Source organism: Diadema setosum, chromosome 5, assembly GCF_964275005.1.
Source record: "Diadema setosum chromosome 5, eeDiaSeto1, whole genome shotgun sequence".
NCBI lineage: Eukaryota > Metazoa > Echinodermata > Echinoidea > Diadematoida > Diadematidae > Diadema > Diadema setosum.
Window position 1 is genome coordinate 32155858 of NC_092689.1, and position 16127 is coordinate 32171984.

The 16127-nt window shown below is 38.5% G+C and overlaps 2 protein-coding genes across 2 annotated transcripts in view; one reads left to right on the top strand and one right to left on the bottom strand.

The window, feature by feature from the left end:
- Window positions 1-3042, top strand: part of LOC140228846 (serine/threonine-protein kinase 31-like) — a 45369-nt gene extending 42327 nt beyond the window's left edge. The window contains exons 26-28 of the mRNA XM_072309118.1: window positions 523-561; window positions 1404-1499; window positions 1907-3042. Of these exons, the coding sequence (XP_072165219.1) occupies window positions 523-561; window positions 1404-1499; window positions 1907-1977 (206 nt within the window). The 3' untranslated portion in view covers window positions 1978-3042. The remainder of the gene's footprint in view (window positions 1-522; window positions 562-1403; window positions 1500-1906) is intronic.
- A 3790-nt stretch (window positions 3043-6832) lies between these two features.
- On the bottom strand, window positions 6833-15967 carry LOC140228683 (DPY30 domain-containing protein 1-like). Its single transcript, XM_072308947.1, has 5 exons — window positions 15835-15967; window positions 12704-12855; window positions 11988-12110; window positions 9907-10065; window positions 6833-9234 (listed from the first exon to the last, which is right to left on the bottom strand). Exons 2-5 carry the CDS (start codon window positions 12848-12850, stop codon window positions 9043-9045), a joined length of 621 nt encoding a protein of 206 aa, XP_072165048.1. The 5' UTR covers window positions 12851-12855; window positions 15835-15967; the 3' UTR covers window positions 6833-9042.
- Between the last annotated feature and the right edge of the window lie 160 nt (window positions 15968-16127).

Genomic DNA, 16127 nt, shown 5'->3' on the forward strand with positions numbered 1-16127 from the left:
CACATGCTGAAAATCACCCAATTTCCCAGTGGCAGTTTAAAAAAAGGAGCTAAAAGAAGCGTTTACCTCATCAGCTTCCTGCTGTGCGACTCCTCAAGCAGAGCCCATGCTTTAGTACGCATTTATGCAAACCTGAAATACGCACAGTTTGAACTCTCAAGTTCATTGACCCTATTTGCCAAAATATGAAAAAAAAATTGTTCAAAAATTCATAAAAATTATACTGGATCACACCCAAAATTTCACTATCTGTTCCTTGTGTCAGTCATTATTGACTTTTCCTATAAGTTTCATCCAAATCCGTTCACAATTTTTGAGGTTTTTTTTTTTTTGCGAAAAGACAAACCATCAGCGACAAAATCATAACTTCTTTCCTTGGTGGAGGTAATTAACAAGTAGCAAGTAGTTAAAATTAGGGTAGTTGATGTTGTGTAACAATTTTGTAGTTTGGATGTGGCTAACCTCACACTAATCGTCACTCTTTCTGCTTTATGTTTTCTATGCACCTCTCACATGTTACAGCCAAAACAGAGGAGGATGAGGAGAGCAATTGTGACAGCGGTGAGAGGAAATAATTGCTTCTGTTGTTGGCTTGTTTGTCTGTTTCATTGTTTGTTTTTTCCATCCTAGAGCTTCATGTCCTGTCCTTTACCTGAGCCTTTTGGTACGTTTGAGCCTCTCCTAATGCAAACTGTACTGTACCGTACCCGCGCCAGAGGAGCACTCGAATGCTCCTAAAGTGTACCGTACTGAACCAAGCCAAAAATGGACCACTTCCTGATGTGCTCCAAAAGGGTACCAAAAGCGTACCAAAAGTTGGCATGTGACAATGTGCATATGTTAAGCACATACGTCACAATGCACAGAGTTCATTCTGGGACAGCTGCAAGTAGTTCAAGTGTGCCAGGTGAAAGACCGTCTTGCTGCAAAATGCATGACCCCTTCTAAAAATAACTTGTTAGGTATGCTTTCTCAACAGAGTGCTCAAACGCTCCAAATCTGGTACAGTTCAGTATGGTACGCTTTAGTTCAGTTCGCTTTGGTTCACTTTAGAGCACTCAAATGCACCCTAAGGCTTATTAAACTTGGCAGGTAGCACCCTAGGGGGCTAGGATCTCAATTTTTTGCACCATGTTCCACCTAGGGAGCCCCCATCTCCCCCCCCCCCTTCATTAAGGAATATTTAAAAGTCTTCTTCTCTATAGCCAGAAGTGATAGAGCTAAGTTTAATACTATGAGTTAATGCATTGATGACTTTTGTTTCAAGTTTGTTCATGGCGGATCCAGGGGTGCTGTCCTTGGAGCCCCAGTGGGAGGGGGGGGGGGAATTTTGTGCCGTGAATATATCATGTTTTACAGTATATTGTAAAGTGGCTGTCACACTTGGGTTATCTCAACTCCAGAACCTCCACCACTTGAAGATGACGATGTTGAAGATGTTGGGGAGGAAGATGGTGTCGGAGAGATGCATGAGGCAGATGGCAGTGATCATCAGACAGGTGAATTTGAATTGAATTGATATGGTTTATGGACTAAAAATAGCAGCCCAGAAGCTGAAATAATGTTCACTTTACACAGTTTACTATAAAAACATACAAATAATTCTTATCAAATCAGCGAGCTACTTATAATTCACAAAATGTACATGAAATTACATGTACATCTGTATAAGCCATCAATGTATACAAGTGAAAATAACAATCAGTATTAATCTTATTTCCAACAATCCTGAATTACTGCTTAGGACAATTAATATCTTGGTATGAGCACACAGGAAAATTTGTACCTTGCACTCTTATGGATCTTACGTTAAGTTACAGCAAAAACATACTCTCAAGTGGCATTTGCTTCCTGTAATTTCATCCATGATCTTGCCCTCTTTGATCTTCCCATTGTGTTGTCGCAGAAGCTGTTAATAAGAATGATGATCAGCCCAGCACCAAAGCAGAAATGGACGATGATAGCTCCCCTGTGTGAGACGGTGTGTTTCAGACTAAGACCAAGGAATGTCTGCTACAGAGTCACCTTGTTGTTTTTATTGAAATTTCTTTTTCCTCATGTTGAGCAGTATTATCAGTGGAAACCCATGTATCTATTTCTAAATGTAATGTCAAAACAGCAGCGCTATTCTGTTTTTAGAGATTTAGAAAGAAAAAAAAGTTTAAAACCACACGAGTAGTTGTGGAATGTTGTATTGTATTCACTCCACCATTTGCAGCATTTTATGCAGAGGTGTAGTTGACTTTGTTATATATTGTTAGGACAGTTTGTATTACACAGGGCTGTACCTCTTATTTGATGTGGGCAATTTGTTCAGACAGTGTGGAGATGAGCTGTCCGTATTCAGGATTGCTGCTATACATTTCATCGTATTTCCAGAGGCATGCTGAAGGAGTTACTTTTGATAATTTGCCTTCACCTCGAACATTTGTTCCTTGGTAGAAAGTGCCTGTATGTCTCCTGTGAAAGAAGCACAGCTGGTTGTACGTACTTTGCATACTAGTAGGTGTTATTTTTAAGAAGCAAGTGTGTGCTATTAATGTGTTGGGTGTGTGGATAAGTTCATTCATTGTCATGGCAACGCATCCCAGTGGCTGCATGTAGTCTGCACTTGCAGAGAGCAAAGGGACAGAGTCAGCTTTCGTTGCAGACAGTTGAGTACGTGAAGATTTTAAGCGATTTTGGCAATGATGCTGAGCAAAAGCTCCTTCAGTCTTCGCCAAAAAGATTACAAGGCCATCGGTATCTCCTCGAATGATCACGGCCCAAATGCAGATGGTCATTGATCAGTGCGTAAAATGATGGAGTTCATTGATGGGTTTCAGAAATATGTTGAGCTTATGGCTTGTAAAGTCAGTGCAAGTCTTTGGGTGTAATATGGCAGCTTTAAGGAAAAGATGTATTCTTAGCATTAATTTTATGTTCATGAGGGAGGGCATATGCAACAATAGAAAAGAGACAAGCAAAATTAAGAACGAAAACAACCCAAATGAATAGAAATTGCCAAACTTCATGATGTAACGAAATGGGTGGAAAATTATACATGGCAAAATACTTGCCAAAATACTTAAAGGGGAAGGCTAGTAACTGATCAGTGGGAATCAGTGGAAATGCTGGGAGATGATTGTTCCAATCCTTATGGGATTCATTCAAGAGTTCATTGTATATCTATTGTTGTGTGAAAATGATTTGCTTCAGAATGGTCTCATATTCAAGTAATGTGCAGTTTAATGCTTCCAGGGGGGTGTTTCATAAAGCTGTTCGTAAAGTTACGAACGACTTACGAGCGACTGGTGATCAGTTCTGATGTGCTATACTTATCAGAATTTCCATAATTCAGCACAAGAACTGATCACCAGTCGCTCGTAAGTTGTTCGTAACGTTACGAACAGCTTTATGAAACACCCCCCTGGTTAGCGTCCCTGGTCAGTGACGGAGCATTAATTTGCACATTACTTGAATATGAGACCGTTCTGAAGCAAATCATTTTAACACAACAATAGATATACAACGAACTCTTGAATGAATCCCATAAGGATTGGAACAATCATCTCCCAGCATTTCCACTGATTCCCACTGATCAGTTACTAGCCTTCCCCTTTAATACTTTTTATAGCATGCTCGTTTTGTTGTCTGATTGCATCTTATGTATTTCCTTTTACTTTGAAAATAACCTCTAAACAAACCAAAGAAAGTTGCTAACTATGCATGGTATTCAGTAGAGAGCTTTTCAGAAACAAACTTGATACTTGTGCATCTCCTCAGTGTGTGTTTTCTCATGTTTTCCCCCCAGATTGTACTTAAATTTGGAGACAGCTGATATAAACTATTTGTGCCAAATATAATTCTGTCATTATACGACAGTATGCATAACCGCATTGCCATGTGTGCATAGAAGTAGATATTTTGCTTATGTTTTATCAATACTAAATGTTTATGACATTTTTTTTTAAACAGTACTACAGTATCCACCTAAGTTTTACAGTCATTGACAACCTAGTACAAAAAAAAGGAAAAAAAAAAAGAAGAAAGATTAGTGATACATCTTGTGAGAGGTTTGTGTTTTCCTGCTCTTTTAGTGAAGACCATTGGATTGTGTGATTACTTTTTGCACAGAACTTTATTTTCTGTGTCATTTTAAAATATCCCCCACAACACACCAATAATTTTTCTTGTTTATAGTAGGAATTATTGTATTATTTAAGGACATGCAGTGAAAAAGCAGGGCTACGTTTTTATATCTTTTGGACAAGAAACTTATTAAGACAGTAACAATAGGAGCAACTGCCATGTTGGTAACATGTTCCTGCACCCACGCACAGTTGACCCAATTGTCTCTGTTGATTTACTAATGCATACATAAACATTTATGGTATGTATGATATACGAGGACAATATGAACAAAGTCAAATTTAAAGGGGCTGGAGAAGAACCCTTCGACTTATGTGAATTTTGATGTACACAATAGAATTGACATAGTATTTACATCCATCTGGGTAAGATTTTTCATCAACTTTGCCAATTTTGCAACTTTTGCAAGGTCAACTTAGGCAAGGTTGACTGTACTTAATGAAACATGTCCAGACATTTCTTGGTAAAGTACAAAGTACATTGTTGTATTGTATGTATGTATGTATGTCTGAGTTTGATGTCAGTTCAGTCAAGGTGAACTTTTTTGTTGTTGTTTCTTCTTAGTCCATGAGTTTGGCTGTGCCATCCTGTGCTTATTTTACAGTTTGTGTTTGATCAGCATCAGGAAGTATAGCCGCATTCCAAAGTAACAAGTCCACTACAATTGTATAAAAATTTATATCAGTAGAGAGCAGTTATGACCTTGATTATGCAATAGTTTGCCATCTTCTTTGGTTGCCAGATTGTGTCAGGCTTTTACACAAAGTATGTCGGTCTTAAGTTTCACATTTGTACATGTTTATTTTATGGTACAGTGCACATTGTTTATCTGTGCTTATATGTTTCTGTTACTTCTAGTTATGTACTGTGATAAATTCAAATTAAGATATATATTTTTGTTGGTATCTCCTACACCAAGTCAGAATGCAATAGCTTTAGGTATTGAACAGGACAAGTGGGTGGTAAGTAGCTCTTTCAGTACACTAACTTGTACAATGTATTCAGTTCGAACTCGTGTCTTTTACTCTCATTAAAAATGCACTCTTTGAATCGTGGCACAGAACTTGTATTTGCATCATGGTAGTGAGTGCTAGTGACCCAGATTATGTATGAAAGCACAAACAACTACTCAGTTTGGAAGGGTCCTAGATTCTATCTTTTGTTTAGTGGGGAAGCAATGTGCTTTTAGCTTTTACGTTATTTTGTAACAAATAGATTCATCCGTCTCTTTCTCCATTCCAAAATGTGTACAGCGTGAGCTTTTTGTTCGTTTTTTGTTTGGACATTTTAAGTAGGCTGAAAACTGTATTGATACCAGATGTTTTTGTTTCGGCTTGTACAATCATTTTCTTCTTTCAATGCATGCATCACAGTACATTGTAGTCACTTATATTCAGCGAGATTTGTTTAAATTCATTTCACATCTGTCAAAAGAGAACTATGCAGGGAAAAAGTGTGCCTCAGATGATAGTCAAAAGATTCTGTCAGTTTTTGTCTTCCATGTCAATTTGATCAGGCATTGTGTGTGGAAAGTATGTTGTATTGTTAAGAAGCTTATATGTGTGTATGTTTTTTTTTAATGAATAAAGGTTCTTTTCCATTATAAAAAATATGCTGTAACTGAGAATTCATTCATCGCATGCGAGAGATTTAAAGGGACTAAGCAATGCAATTGCATGTTGACTTGTCCTGATTCGTAATACGCTCAGCGTCATAGAGGCCATATGTATTTTTCATGATAGTTTTTTTACTTTATTTCTTCAGATAATATGGATATACCAACAAAAAATCCTTCCTAGCAAGATTCTGCCAGTGACATTATCTGTGCTAGAGTTCGAATCTTTTATGATAAACAAAAGTCATTGGAATGCCCCTTCCCCAGGACCAAGCATAACTTGCCTGTTTCCACACAATCTCTTTTTATAATCATTAGTAACGTCAAGACATGAAAATTATGCTAAGTCTAGGGTAAAATGCATTCTAATGTCTTGTTAATCTAGTACTTTTTAATAGCAGAGATTGACATACAGGTATGATGTCATTGACAGAATATTGGTTTGGAAGGTTTTGGTGAGTGTATCCAAGGTAATATGAAGGGGAAAAAATAGTTCAAATTATTACAGTATACAATATGGAATGTATTTAGATATTCATTTGGCCTCATAACTGGTGTTGGGGGTATCACAAGTCAACACACATTTCCATTGTGCAGTTCCTTTAAAGATCTATAGCTGTGTAGGTAGAAACATATCCAACCATGCCTCAGCATGGTGGAGCATGCTGAAGACACTGTCTTTTCCCTCCCCCTGTCCCGAATGCAAATTACAATGCCAAAACCTTGCGTCTCGCATATTCTTGGATGCAATTACAATCGTGTGTGGCTGTAGTTGGGTTTCATACCTTCTGGGTGTTGTGTTTCATGGACGGGATTTTTTTTCCCCCTAATTCATGCATCTCCTGTTGTCAAATTTCTTCCCCAAAGCGGAAATGCTAAATTGAAAAGTAAAAAGACAGTTATCGGCAATGTGTTCTAAAGTATTTGCCTTGGACCACTTCATTGCCAAAATATTTTCAGAGGTGTTTGGATATGTTCTGATGAAGAAACCCCATTATTTCACAAGTACTGTGCCTTTGTGTGAGTTGATGTGAATACAGATTTATGACTTTAAAAGTGATGTCCTACGAAGCAGAGAGAACTCGGTTTGACTTTACACCTTGACAATAATATTTATTTACAATATCTCTTAACAGTAACATGAATGGAAAATGTACATAGGGTATCAATACTTGCAACATAAATGTAGACATGCCAGAATTTTACATTTCTCTGAGATTTATAACAATTCTTGATGTTTCTCAAGTACAATGCCGTCTTACCCTTCAAAAACTATCATCTTTAGAACTGTAATACATGTACCAGCATTTAAAAGTCCAAAGCAGTACTTCTCTGTAGCCTATCTTTGTGGAGAACTGCAATTTGGGGAGCCCTTATAAATGCTAGTTTTCATGAGACCTGTTGTCGAATTATTCTTACTCTTGCATTGCATAAAATGTCCTGAAGAAGCATTGTATGGGTGCTATACACTAACTTTTTGTGTATGTCAGATTGGAACATTGCTTACTGGTATGAATGAATCATGTACATGAACAAGAAACATATCTTTGCAAAGAAAGCCACAAATTGATTCAAAGGAGAAATGAGAGCTAATAATATATGTAGGGTAGGGTCACAGTGCAGCTCTGATAATACCGAGACATGCACTAATTGTACATCCAGCACAATGAACAACATGTATCCCAAGCACCAGAGAAGCAGCACAGGAGATGATTTCTCTCACACTTTCGAGGGAAATTCATGATGAGATTAAAGGTTGTATGAAAAGAAAGAGTCAAATCTACAAGTCTACATAAAGAATAGGGAAGTTATGTATTGTGAAGTTTCAATAATTTTTCACAGTAACAGTTCCAGAACTGTCAATATGAATATGGAAATGGTGAGTTGATATCACTGCCTCACCACTTGCCATATACCACTGGTGGTTTGTACGTAAATCTCGAAATATCGAAGTTTTTCGTTCAAGTGTAAACATGCTCCAATGTCAAATCCTAATATATCTGATTTATCATTCTGGGAAGTTATTCAGCCAGTAATAAAATTATGTTTACACTTTTATAGCGAAGGAATGGAATTTACTTTTTTTTTTCTTTTTTACACAAATGGAAAATTGCCAGGCAATAACTTCATCAGCTCACTATTAAAAATTTGCATGTTCATATCAGCTTTTTGAGGATTGTATAACTTCCTTACTTTATTTCACTTTTGATTAAATCTTTACAGCCATGTTTGCAAAATTTTACTCTTCATACTCAGACTAACTTTCAACTGGTCCAGAATTCCCCCTTAACAAACATGTACTCTGTACACATGAAGTCAAAATTGATAGCGGAGACATAGATATACCTCCTGATGATGTTCGTCAAACAAACTTGTGCAAATACATAATAAAGTAGCTCAAACAATCCACAAAAGCAATGCAAATGCATAAAGTTCATACCACTGGACAAATAATGCACAGATTTTGTTACTACTGACTTGCAAACGATAACACAGTGACTACAGTTGAATGTTTATTCACTATTTTTTTTTTTTTTTTGTAGGTGTGCAGCATAATATTTCTGTACAGCTCCAAATTTTGCCACCCACATAAAGTGTACACAATCCAGAACAAGGGTTGGAAAAAAAAAAGTAAATTCCTGTTGCTAACCTCTGAGATATTTTCTTTCAAACGCAGAAAAAAATACCAAGGAAACTATTCACAGGAAAATGAATCCCCTGCAGAGTTTGCTTCATAGAAAAATTTTCAGTAGTGAGACAGATGTCGAGGTTCTAGAGAAGAGAATCTTTGAGTGGTATTTTCAGTCCCCTATTTTTATCAAATATTGGGCTCATAACTACTTGACTTTCCTTCTCAAAAATCATTTGTGTTCCAAGATATCTGCTCATGAGCAACAGGCATCTTTTGTACCCCTCTGGTCACACTTTCTGCATACATAATAACTACATATCGAATTGTATTCAACATAATACCAATACAATTTCTTTGATAACAGGACTAAAACCTGGTACTGGCATTTCATTAGAACACTATAAAATTGCAATGAATACAAATATTGGGAATGGTAAAAGAATACAAAATGATCGTATCTGCTTAATCACAGTTATGCTCTTCGATGCTGACACCCAGCAAGAGCACGGCCTACTTGTGGTTCAACGTTTCACAATAAAAAATTCTGATGATGTGTCTAGAATGAATATAACAGTCTATGATTGCTCTGATGTGCATCTGACATGGGGACGCTATCAAGAAACCAGAAATCAATGCAATGTGGCCCATCAAGAGAATCCAGCCACTATTCTGCCATCTGCTCCTCCCCGCCTCCTTCAGCTTGTTGTTCAGCGGGTTCACCCTCTGGGGGAGCCTCGGGTGCGGCGGCGGCAGCTGGAGCTGCCTCCTCCGCGGCTGCCGTACCCTCTTCCATTGGAGTCTCTCCCTCCGCTGGCTGCTGGCCTTCTGTTGGCGCATCTGCTGCTGCTGCTGCTCCCTGTTTGAGAGGTGAAAACACAATTGTACCCCACAATTGCAAATTATCCTCATCAATTTCTGGGGAAATAAAAATTTACTCTATAACTGACATTATCACAAAGTTGCTAAGAATCGAGAAGTGTAACACTGGGTTCTTTACCCTAATCTAAAACGTGAACCATGCCACTGAAGACCTTTACAATAGCATTTTGTAGTGGGAATGATCAATTTTGACACAAATTCTGTTCCTTGCCTTCGACAATATCTTCGGATTAATTATCCTTGTGTATCTCTACATGGTGAGATCTAACTAAAATTTATCTTGCTTCGATGTGACAATCTTCTTACTCTTTACTCATGGACTGAATGGACCTTGCTTTCAGGTTTTTATAGTTTTTCTAGATGAAATATGACAGCATTTGGACTTTCCAAAACTCCACTCTCACTCCACCAAGCAGGATGTAAGTCAAGGTACTATCACAGTGAAATGATTGCAGGTACAGTGCACTCCTGTTATAAAGAATACAGTCATAACAACATTCTGAAATTCAGGTCCTAAAATTATCATCTATGATATCTCTTTCCACACTTTACCGTCAGCTTTAATGAGATTTTTGAAATAACGAAAGAAAACTGCCAGTCCCGAGGACTTTGTTATAATGGTAGTCGTCTGCACATGTGTGATACAGACCTCTTGCGTTTCCTGATTGGCTGCCTTGGGCTCCTCCTCAGTCTGCTCCTCTCCTTCTATGACGGTCTCCAGGTTTGGTGCTCCAGGAAGGTTGCTCCTGTCCTTGGGGGCCTGTGCCTTCTCTGCAGCCTCTGCCTCAGCTCTTGCTTTCTCCTCGGCCTTACCACGCAAACGAGGCCAAAGAAATGGCAATGTTATCATTGATGATAACATATCAATATCATTAAAAATTGATAGTAAGTCATGGCGACATTCATGATGGTCATGATAAACGGTACTTATGATGAAAGTGATAATGATCAAAATACTTCCTGTTCTACCAAAACAACTACTACACATACTAACTCTACCATCAATGAAAACAGCAATTTCTATAATAATGTGCATGAACAAGCCACTGTTTTTGTCTGCCTTTTTGTGTATTTCTAAAGTTACAATACAATAATGTATACTCTTTTGTAATATGTGTATGTAACTAAAGTCATTACATTGAAAATATACTGTGATCATATATAAATCTGTCAACTGCATACAATGTGTATCAACTTACCTCCCCCCCCCCCCCCCCCCCCCAGCAGACTAAGTCAAAGCAGGTTTCCTCTGCAGAAGTGCTCAGGCAGTTTAGTAACTATTGGGGTTCAGAGTTGCTCCACCATTAAAAGTGGCAATGTGAACTATACACGTGTACATAAAAAGAAGATGCTCATAATGGGGTCCAAGCTGAAATGTGTGGATTTTTTAATTGCATTTTATGACATCTGTTAACCCATATCCGGCCATCTACGGGATATTCCGTAGTTCATCTGAACGCCACAGGGGTCACATATGGAATATCCCATAGTGAATGAAATGACATCGATATATGAATGACGTCATTCACTTCCGCTGAGTACTATGACTGTACTATGCGTTGAATGGCAGCATATCAAACCATATCAAAGAGATTTTTTTCCTCTTTCAAATGATACATAACTTGTCTATGCTTTTTTCATTGCTTGCTAATGAAGAGCGATCGTTTGGAGAGTTGTTTGTTTGTCGGCATGTGTGCGCGAACAGTCACTTGGGTGTTTGTGTACACAGGTGCGTTGGCCTGATATGGGTTAACTGCAAGGTATGAAAATCTCTCCAATGCCATATCATAATGTATGGGAGTGAGACGGCTCATAAATGTTATATCCAGACTCTTCAGAACCCTGGTGCATGCACCGACAGTGAAAACGAACTCAAATACGTGCTACCGGATGTGCAAACATGCTTAAACACACATGATTAAACTGCACATTGCACCTAAAAGAGGACCTTGGTATATTGTTTGTTTGATTTGCAGGAGGTACACTATCAACTGGATTTCATAGTGTGATTTATCATGCTTGCCAATGCTTTGTTCTCTCACAGAATGACAAAGGGAAAATTTTGTCAGCATGAATGATGAAGCTCTGTTTGTCGTGTTCTTTCAGGATATCTTCTCATCTTCTGGCCCCCCCCCCCCCCACCCTGGTCAAAGTTCTTTAAGATACATGAGAACATGCATTCCCCTACTGCCAATGTTAAATTCATTTCCTGAGTTGCAATTACATTAAAGGACATATCCCCACTGTGTGCTAAAAGACACTTCAATATTATGCAATATTTTTACACCATCCAATAACAGAAATATATCATTATTAGAGGTTCTAGGGCAATTTCCCCCCCCCCCCCCCAGACAATTACCCAAGATCCTTCCCCTGACCCTAATCCTAAACCTAATCCTCACCATCACCCAAACTCTAACCCTAAACCAGGGCCGCACACTAGCCCATTTTTTTTTTTAATCTTCTGGTCAAACCTGTCTGTCGGACCAGTAGGTATCCAGATTTACCATTCTTTACCGTTCCATTCCTGAAAAAGTTACTGGTCTGACAGTGAGTTTTACTGGTCAGGGACCATCGGACCAGTACCAGTGTGCAGCATCTAAACCTAACCCTAACCTTAATCTTTACTCTAACCTTATCACTAGCCAGTATTGAGTAGCCAGGAGGTTAATTGTCCTTGGCTGGTAATTGCCCTGATACGATTATTAGACAATTGGTAAGGGATCTCACCTCTCTTGCTAACCTCTCCTCCTCAGCTAGTCTCTCTGCCTCTTGTCTCATCCTTTCTTGACGTTCCTTCTCCTTCTCTGCCTCGATCCGTTCCTCCTCCAGTTGGATACCAAGTGCAACTTGCTGCAGGATACAGATGATAAAAGAAAACATAGAAAAAAAAAAAACAACCCACGAAAATCATGCCCTATACTACAATTGTAGATTGCTGGCACTGTCTAATACACACATAATAGCTATTTTATACTGTAGATAAATAATCTTCTAGATACATTGTAGCCTAGACTCTAGAGATAGATCAATTGTCTCCTTTTCTATCATGATTTTTTCTCTTGCTATATTGAAAATTTTCATGCATTTTTGCATTCCCAACAAGCCTGGAAGGCTTTAATTGGTCCCCATCAATGAATATGCTTATACTATGACTTGAAATTGTAATGATTGTTGTTTTTAGTGTGGAAATAAATGAAATGAAATGAAATGCATCAATGTACACTATGACTCTCCTTCTCTACACCCACACACAACAACAACATGACAAAACCAAAAAGATATCAAGTCATGTAGAAAGTTTGCTGCATACGAGAATTTGACATACAGATATAGAGATTTGCCACACCAAAATGCTTTGACTACCATGCTTCAGCTACCAGGAGTACCTTTCTCCATCAAGATCAGCTCACTCTTCTGGTATTAGCAGCACTTGGCAAACTTACCTCTTTAGCATAAAGTTCATTTTCCTTGTATTTGTAGAGCCATTGTGCCATGTATTCAATAGGATCTAATGGTCTCTTTTCTGCCACTTCAGCCAGAACTCTTGTTAAACAATCTCCAAGGTGTTTTTTCAGGTATTCTGTGTCCATGATGCCTGAAATCAACACAAACATGATAATGATATAAAAGTGACAACTAGTTTGTGTCGCTGAGTGAAGTTGTACAAAATGAATCTACAATAAAGTTATTATAAATGCTTACTGTACTAAGCTGTTATTTTTTGCGAATGCGGAGGTCATGAACATTTTCGCAACTTGTTGTTTTTGCGAATTGATGACACAACTCTATCGTAAGTGCACTATTATTTCAGCGCATGGCATTTTCGCATGTTGTTATATTTGCGGTCCAACAGTGATTCGCAAAATTCAAGAAAATTAAATCCTCAAGACAATAACAGCTCATAAATACAGCATTACAAGGAAGGATATAGGGTTAAACCTACCCAAATTTGGTCATTTAAAGCTTTTTTTTTTTTTGCAATATTCTTTTAACTTAAATAATATTTGTATACAAAATCATATCTACAACAATGCATGTGAAATACACTGTATATCAAACTTCTTTCATCTCAATTTTGATTTTGTTAAATACATCATATGATTTCAGAAAATGCACAAATATATCACTATGATAAGCAACCAGAATATGGTCAACGCAATCAGAATTAGGTCAAGCGTTCAATGTCAATGTGTGTACAAGACCACTGAAAAACGTGTTGCGCCATACCTTGTCGGCACAAGGTTGCATCAGGGATGTTGCGGCGCTTAAGCTAGAGCCTAGATTCTGATAATTAAAAACTTGTGGCAATATTGCAACTGATTGAAAAATTGCCCTACATCGACGTAAACAAGCACTGAATTGATCAGTGTTTTAGTAGTAGCCATGATAAAAATCATGAGTGTACATACTTGAGCAGGATTCGAACCTACGACTTCCTGATCATCGGACAGGCGTCATCTCCACTAGACCATCGAGCTTTCGCCCGACAGCAAGTGTTGGTTCTAATCCTTATAGCATGCAGCGGGTACTGCGTAATTATTCAAATTCATGAAATTCTTCTGTCAAGGTGTTTTCATTGCAACTGATTGACAAATTGCCCTACATCGACATAAACAAGCACTGAATTGATCAGTGTTTTAGTAGTAGCCATGATAAATATCATGGGCGCACATACTCGAGCAGGATACCATACGGTAATTGACGTTAAACACTGGATGCACCTGACTGACAGGGCTGCCAGGCAATGGGCAAAGTTAACTAAATAACTGTAGTCCGCGGACCGCCCTAACCTATATCCCTTCCAGGCGCATCCAGTGTTTAACGTCAATTACCGTATGGTCGCCACTTGTGTGTAATTCTTGTGCACGTCCGGGCTGGCGAACTAATATCGGCACTGAATTAGTTCGCCGCCCCTAGCCGGCCACATATTATTAGCGTGTGTGTTATACATACGCTTCAATGAAGGAGGCATTGTCGGTCATTGCGTTTGAAAATCTCCCTTAATCTGCCACCTGAAATCCATTCTAAATCAAAAACATCCTCGCATTAAAAATGGTTTTATCACCTGTTACGTATGGTAAAATATATTTTGATTAAAATTATTTGTGTTTTTACGGAGGAAAAAGGTGAATTACGAATGTATTTTGAGAGTGATGAAAATCCGTCGCACAACCTGATCTCCGATCGCGGCGCGCGTTACATGCGATGTGAATGTCTGGCGACCTTACCGCAGTGGCGACCATACCGTAATTGACATTACAGATTTATGTGCCACTGATTATCATAATGAAATATTCATAACTAGAATCTATACCGTTTAAAATCTCTTGCATAAAAATACAAACTATGTAGAAATCCTTGTCTAAGTATTAGGTCTAGTCTAACACTAACCCCGGGACGCTCCGTGTACACAGTTACACACTGTGGGAGCGTCCTGAGTCAATAGAGTGCTATATCGGTAAGCTTGAAAAACATACACAGTCTGTCACAGATTTTCGCGCCTCCGTAAGTTTCGAATTTCACGAGAAAAAAAAACTTACTTTTATAGTATACATAAGATTCTTATCTAATTCCTACCATGCGTTCACCTTGTTCTTGTTCACACTGGTCCAATGATCTTGAAAAAACGTTTTTTTTTTACGGCCATATACAGGTCCGTAGTCCTAGCTCCCCATCCCATTCACCATTTTCGAAATCAGTGTGCAGTACACTGCGCACGTAAATATTCATGTGCTGGCGGAGTCGCAATGCTTTTAGCCTTCTGACAAGACCTGCGCGCGCGCACCCACCCAGAAAACAACGCAATATACAGCGAGAGTGTTTGCCACAACAGTATGATACGGTCTTGCCATAAAGCTACAGCTGTACAGATGAATGGACGGCCAGCGCATGCGCACAAATTTCAAATCCATTGACTGTATAAGATGTCGTTCTCACAAGTTCCTCTCGACCGAGTCGTATTTAACTCATCAATTCGAGCAGAAATGGAATATTGGCAGAACCAAAAGTTGAACGCAGTCAGTCTTCAACATTATAACTTCACCTGTAAGTCTTCATATTACATAATTTTTGCGATTTCATATTGATATTTAGGCGCTATACTTCGCCTGTCATGATCATGTCTGCTACAATGCGCAGCCCCAACACTGCGTGTTGGGGCTGGTCGCAGTTAGTCTAACACTAACCACTAACAGATTTTAAGTTGTAGAAAATGTGAGTTCTGTTTGCTTGTAACTTTATCCTTCACATCATTACCAGCAACTGACTGATGCTCTCAGTGTTACTCTCCCTCGCCTTGGCCTTCTCCAAACTCCACAGTACACGACCGGCGACCGCGATGATGCATGCGCCCACAAAATGCACCCGCCACAACAACAAAATGCACAACAGCGTATCCTATCGATTAGCAGGACACGAGAATGAAGGAGTGGGACTTATTAAAAAGGCATTGGAGGACAGTTTGTCAATTAGACTACATCTTTTTATACGTTCTTATGTTTGATTTTAAATGTTTACGCAACAACAGCATATACTTTCTTTATTTACAGTGATGCATACGTGTATGAGAGCTTACCGATGGACTGAAATCAAACTAGTTTAACTGACGGGAATCGGTTCAGAAGAAGAAATTAGTTCCGAGTTCCTCCGTTTGCTCCGGTTGCTAAGGTGGATTTTCCGAGATTACTCTTTACAAAACACCCTCGTTCATATATATGTCATTCCATGTCCCAGGTAACAATTTTATGCTGCCTTTACATAGATAAAATTGATCATAAATAATTGTAAATTTAATAAATTATCATGTGTGTAATTATTTTAAGAATTGTTATAACCATAATGGCCTTCTACAATTTGTAAAATATATCA

Coding starts and splice junctions, on each gene's coding strand:
- LOC140228683 (XM_072308947.1), bottom strand. CDS start 12,850: ATGGACACAGAATACCTGAAAAAACACCTTGGAGATTGTTTAACAAGA. Junction 10,066..11,987: donor AGGAGAGGTTAGCAAGAGAG/GTGAGATCCCTT, acceptor TTGCGTGGTAAG/GCCGAGGAGAAAGCAAGAGC. Junction 9,235..9,906: donor CCAATCAGGAAACGCAAGAG/GTCTGTATCACA, acceptor CCTCTCAAACAG/GGAGCAGCAGCAGCAGCAGA.